The following is a 4787-nucleotide window of genomic DNA, read 5'->3' on the forward strand; positions in this document are numbered from 1 at the left end:
TCTTAATTAATTTAACAAGCTAAACCTTGGTTTTTAAAAATAAGAAAGTGGCCGGTCAAAGCCGCCGTCTCCAAGGCTCCGTTTGGGGATCCTTGGAGTAGAAAAGAGGAGACTGTTTCGAATCTAATGTGATGACGTGGCATCAGAGAAACAGGAAGCTACGCCGCCTTGGTGAGGACAATCTTCGAAAGGTTTTTTTTTTTCCTGAAATCATAAAAAATGTTCCCTGATTATATGGGTTTTACTAGTATGTTTGCAAAAACAAAAGGGTGACGTTCTGCATTAAATCCTGTTTTTTATGAATCCATCATGGTAGTGAAAAAAAAAAAAAAACTCTCAAAATAGCCTTTAAATTATTACCCAATTCTCAATTTAATCCCAAAACATATATAAAGCAGTTAGATTTCTAATATTTAGATCACTAAAAAAACCTTTTATTTTGTGTCTGAATCACATAATTCAGTCATAATTTTTTTCCTGAAGGATTCGTGACCACAAATGCATTTGTGACAGATTCATGATTAAGATGTATGGAGTCACAAACTCTTCGAAATTTAAAAATGGCTATTTATTTGTAGTGGATGTTTCTCGATTGACCCTTCTATGCTAGCTCGTCGGAAAATATTAATGGATGTTGACAGAAAGATCCCATTTAATGGAGGTTCCCAAAAAGAAAAGCATATGCGCGCAAGTCTTTAAATTATAAATCCATCGTCGTCAACGTCATATATGTCTTGATTCGGAAGGAGAGAAAGCAGAAGTAAAGAAAATGAGCAATAAATAAATAAATAAAATGTATTGAAATTCCTCGAGCTCCCACTTTCATCTTCCCACACATATTGAAGAGGAACGTATAGAGCAAAGTACTTTTAGTATGAGTTTGTATGTTTCCCATGATCAAAACTAACACCATACAAGTTGCCTTTGCTTCTACTTGACTGGCCATCAAAATTGTGCGAGAAAACACCAGCACAGGAGCCAAAATTGAAGAAGTAAATCAAAACATACACCATGAAGTCATCTCAAATATTGGTTGGTGGAAATTAAGGAGATGTTGTTGTCGCGGAAAAGAGAGGTGATTAAGCATCATGCATCGGGTACTATAAGGTTTCAAGGATTGGTCCAACGGTCAACGTGCCAGATCTTCAACAACCCTCTTCACTGCTTCCTGGAAGCCAGACTCGTCCCAGTCAGTCCCCTATAATCAACAAATCACCACAAATCAATATATTTAGCACTCTAACTTTATTATACTTTCGAATTTTCTTTAGCAAAAAGGAAGATGTATTTAATGAATGTTTATTCCCCGAAGTTGATGGCCATAGACAGCGCCTGTGGGGTCTATATCGAATAAAAAAGTAAGGGGAATAGAATCCTGTAGGAAACCCTTTTTTCCCGAGGAAAATTATGTTACGTCTCAGTAACAAAAAATCTAGGAAAGGATCAAGTGATTAGCGGATTCAGAAAATAAAGATTAATTCTTTTTTTTTTTTTTTTTTTTTTGCAAGGAGATTAAATGATTTGTTCATGTGAAAATTAAACATGGGGAATAAGTTATAATTTACTGAGTTGCACCCTTGAGAAGGGGCTCAAGCAATTGAAGTACAGACATACATACCTCAATATTGAGCCTTAGAATCACTCGATTAAAAGAAGTTGATTCTGCTGTATGTGTGCTGGCTTCAATGGATATCAAGCTCACATCCGTAACTTGTCTTAAGAACTCCAATATCCTAGTAATTACCGTGTCCAAAATGGGGCTTTCTCCTCTTAGATTCACTACCAAGTCTATAATCCGTTGTTCAGATGTTGATTCAGATATGTGTGTAACCCGGACATCAAGTCTTTCGTATGATGAATCCCTTACTTGTGAAACTGCAGCTTTTGAAAGTTGTGCTTCTAACTTCTGGTTCTTGCGAGTAAGTTCCTCAACTTGAGCCTTCAAAGATGTCAAGTACTCCCTTGTTCGAGTAAGGATAGATGCTTTATCTTTCTATATAATCGATCCAAAATCTAATTAGTGAAACTGTAGTTTAAATCCATGCAATATTAATTAATTCTACATTAATTGCTACCCGTTATCAATTCATATAGAACTATAAACTTACATGTATAGACTTGAATAAATTCTACCACATGATTCTACAGTAGTTGTTCATGCTTAAAACGCATGCATATCTAGCTAATACTATAACTGAAAGCAAATCAAATCTCAATGAATTAATTAGCTATTGGTATTCTGTAGCAATGAAAACTGGCTGGTCATATTTACCTTAGCTTCTGGGGGAAGAATTGATCTCAATGCTTTAAAGCTTTCATTAATCTTTTCTCGCCTTTTCCTCTCTGATATCATATGGTGCAACTGTGTGCTTGATGGGCGGCCTCCGAGCATATGTTCACGTCTTTCAATATTTAAGCGTCTGTAATAGGTAATTACTCGTGTAAGCATACTATGTCTGTGTAAACTGGCTCTTGTTTGCGTTTTGGGGGCTAGAGCCGATCGATAATTGTTGAAGGCGCTAGCTCCCTGGCGTACCCGGTGCATATGAGGCAAACTATGTGAAGAAGAAGAGGAAGAAGGGGAAGGGAAAGTTAAAACTGCAAGGATGGCTCTTGTCATTACAGCATCTTCACTCTCTGGAGTTGGCAGTTGAATGTTTCGTTCTAGGGCAAACGCTTGCAGGGCTTGTTGGTGTGGGCTAGTGCTGCTTTGTATTGCTTGCAAAGGTTGCATGGCTTCTTGAAGTAGACTAGTTGTGCTTGGTGTTGATTGCGAAGATTGAATTGCTTGCTGCTGTGGGCTAGGTTCTTGTTGCAAAGACTGCAATACTTGTTGCAGAATATTACCCGTTGGTGTCGGCAGTACTGGTTGCAGCAATTGCAATGTATGTTGGAGTGGACTGCTTGTGCTTGGCAATATTGGTGGCAGCAATGAGGGAGCCTCTCGATGTGCCTCTGGCATGTGAGATGAGCTTGGAATAGTGAAGATAAGAGAAGAGATCTCTGGGCTATCCATGGATAGCGATCTCAGGGAGGATGAAGATGATGAGGGTATGTTTGGATCAACTACTAGCGGAAGTTCTCTTAATGGAGATTGCCGAGAGAAGTCCTTCGGGAACCAATTCCTCATTTCATTTTCAATGTTAAACTGAAAAATTATATAAAACCCAGTTGAATTTCAATTAGCTAGGGTTCCATTTTCTTCTTTCCATAATGAAGCGGCTATATAACTAATCAACAACATAGCTTAACTTGAAATTAATTAATAAGTTTAGTTCAGATTTCTTACTTGGTGAGTTGCATTGGACCAGCCTAACTCAATTTCCCCACTATTGCACCCCATGAAGACTGCAGTCTAAAATGACATAAGAAGAAAATGTGAAAACATTACTCATGATCACATGGCTGTAAAGGAAATGAAACACCTTGATTTATTATCCTGGAGAGAAGAAAGTAAGCAGACCTTAATCCTTGCTTCCTGTGACAAGATAAGACACAAAGGGATATATCAATGGCAGACCTTATTGAGTTGATTGATACATCAACAGGATGAAGTCTTTTTCTTCTTGTTAAAATGATTACCTGATAAAATCGCCTCTGTGCATCCGTAGACGCCGATCTTTGAAGCTCAAATTCCTTTAGTTCTATGAAGGGAATTTTGTTTTTGAATGCAACTCCGGGAACACGGCTGATATACATAGGATCCAGCAAACAAAGAAAGAAAGCATTAACAACCGATACATACATACATACATACATACATACATATCAGTAGCACATCTAATTAAAGAGAAGAAAATATAGGTGAACATGCGTTTCATACTCGTTTACAGCAAAGAATCGTTCCTGTCGATACTGATCGAAAAGCATCCTGGCAACACTCCCTGAAGAAGAGCTGGGCTGATTGCTTTCTTCATGGTAATATCCATCCCAGAAGAATAAATAGCTGAACATACACAATATTAATCATTAATGTAACTTAAAATTATATATATATAATTATGAATGAACACTAACAATAAATTTGTGATGATTATGAGAGAGGGATAGCTAGTATTGCAAGACATACTTAGATGGTTGAGGTAAATATGACCAAAGACAGATGTAAGTGCTGCCAAAACACTGCATGAAATATCGGAGAAAGTTGGCACGCTCTACTTCACTGAGCAGGAAGACGGCGTCCATCATGAGGTCCAGGAACTAGGGCTAAGAACAATAATGTTGATGCATAGTGGAGAGATCCCTTAACTTGGGTCTCTCTATCCTATGTTCTCCTATTATGTTATTTGAAAATTCCCTCTTGATTTGATCTCCATGGATCGACGGGTGATCATGTTTGAGAAAAGTAAGCAAACTATTTAAGGAGGGAAGAGAACGAAGGCACTGAGAGTTGAAAAATAAGCAAACTGAGCCTGCTCTCTCGCTGGGGCTGGAGGAAGAGAGAGAGCAGCTTTGAAAAGTAGCAGTGTTAGGGATTATAAGGGACCACCAATTGGTCATGTATGAACAACAAAGAGGAAAGTAAAAGAATAATGCAAGCAAATAGAGAGGAGGTTGTCTGGTGTGCAAGAATTTGAAAAGTATGAGGACTAGTAGCTTAGGACATAGAAAAATATTGAATAATGCAGGCAGGGATTGAGAAAAGTAATGGTCAAAGTCCACCTTTGGGAGAGGGTTTGAAAATAGTCAAGAGAGGAAGGCAGTGTGTCTCCTTCCTTCCTTCCAATTTTCAATCTTTCTTCGTTGCTTGTTGCTTTCTTCTGACCATTGCCTTGTTCTAAATTCTT

The 4787-nt window shown here is 38.0% G+C and overlaps 1 protein-coding gene across 2 annotated transcripts; it reads right to left on the reverse strand.

Annotated features, from left to right (window-relative positions):
• Positions 1–761: 761 nt before the first annotated feature.
• LOC18100371 (putative transcription factor bHLH041) lies at positions 762–4441 on the reverse strand. 2 transcript variants are annotated; one of them, XM_006381600.3, is made up of 8 exons: positions 4070–4441; positions 3824–3946; positions 3583–3688; positions 3464–3478; positions 3290–3355; positions 2273–3148; positions 1619–1993; positions 762–1198 (listed from the first exon to the last, which is right to left on the reverse strand). In XM_006381600.3, the coding sequence occupies exons 1-8, from the start codon at positions 4186–4188 to the stop codon at positions 1130–1132; spliced, it is 1749 nt and encodes a 582-aa protein (XP_006381662.2). In that variant the 5' UTR covers positions 4189–4441; the 3' UTR covers positions 762–1129. The 2 variants fall into 2 exon arrangements, with proteins under 2 accessions (XP_006381662.2, XP_024459254.1); XM_024603486.2 differs by lacking the exon at positions 3464–3478.
• Positions 4442–4787: the final 346 nt, after the last annotated feature.

This window comes from Populus trichocarpa, chromosome 6 (assembly GCF_000002775.5).
Source record: "Populus trichocarpa isolate Nisqually-1 chromosome 6, P.trichocarpa_v4.1, whole genome shotgun sequence".
NCBI classification, from domain to species: Eukaryota; Viridiplantae; Streptophyta; class Magnoliopsida; order Malpighiales; family Salicaceae; genus Populus; species Populus trichocarpa.

Excerpts from the sequence above, each read along its gene's own strand:
- LOC18100371 (XM_006381600.3), bottom strand. The coding sequence starts at position 4,188 with ATGATGGACGCCGTCTTCCTGCTCAGTGAAGTAGAGCGTGCCAACTTT. Across the intron at positions 3,689-3,823 it reads CGATTCTTTGCTGTAAACGA|CCGTGTTCCCGGAGTTGCAT; the intron begins GTATGAAACGCA and ends TATGTATATCAG. Across the intron at positions 3,149-3,289 it reads GGTCCAATGCAACTCACCAA|TTTAACATTGAAAATGAAAT; the intron begins GTAAGAAATCTG and ends ATAATTTTTCAG.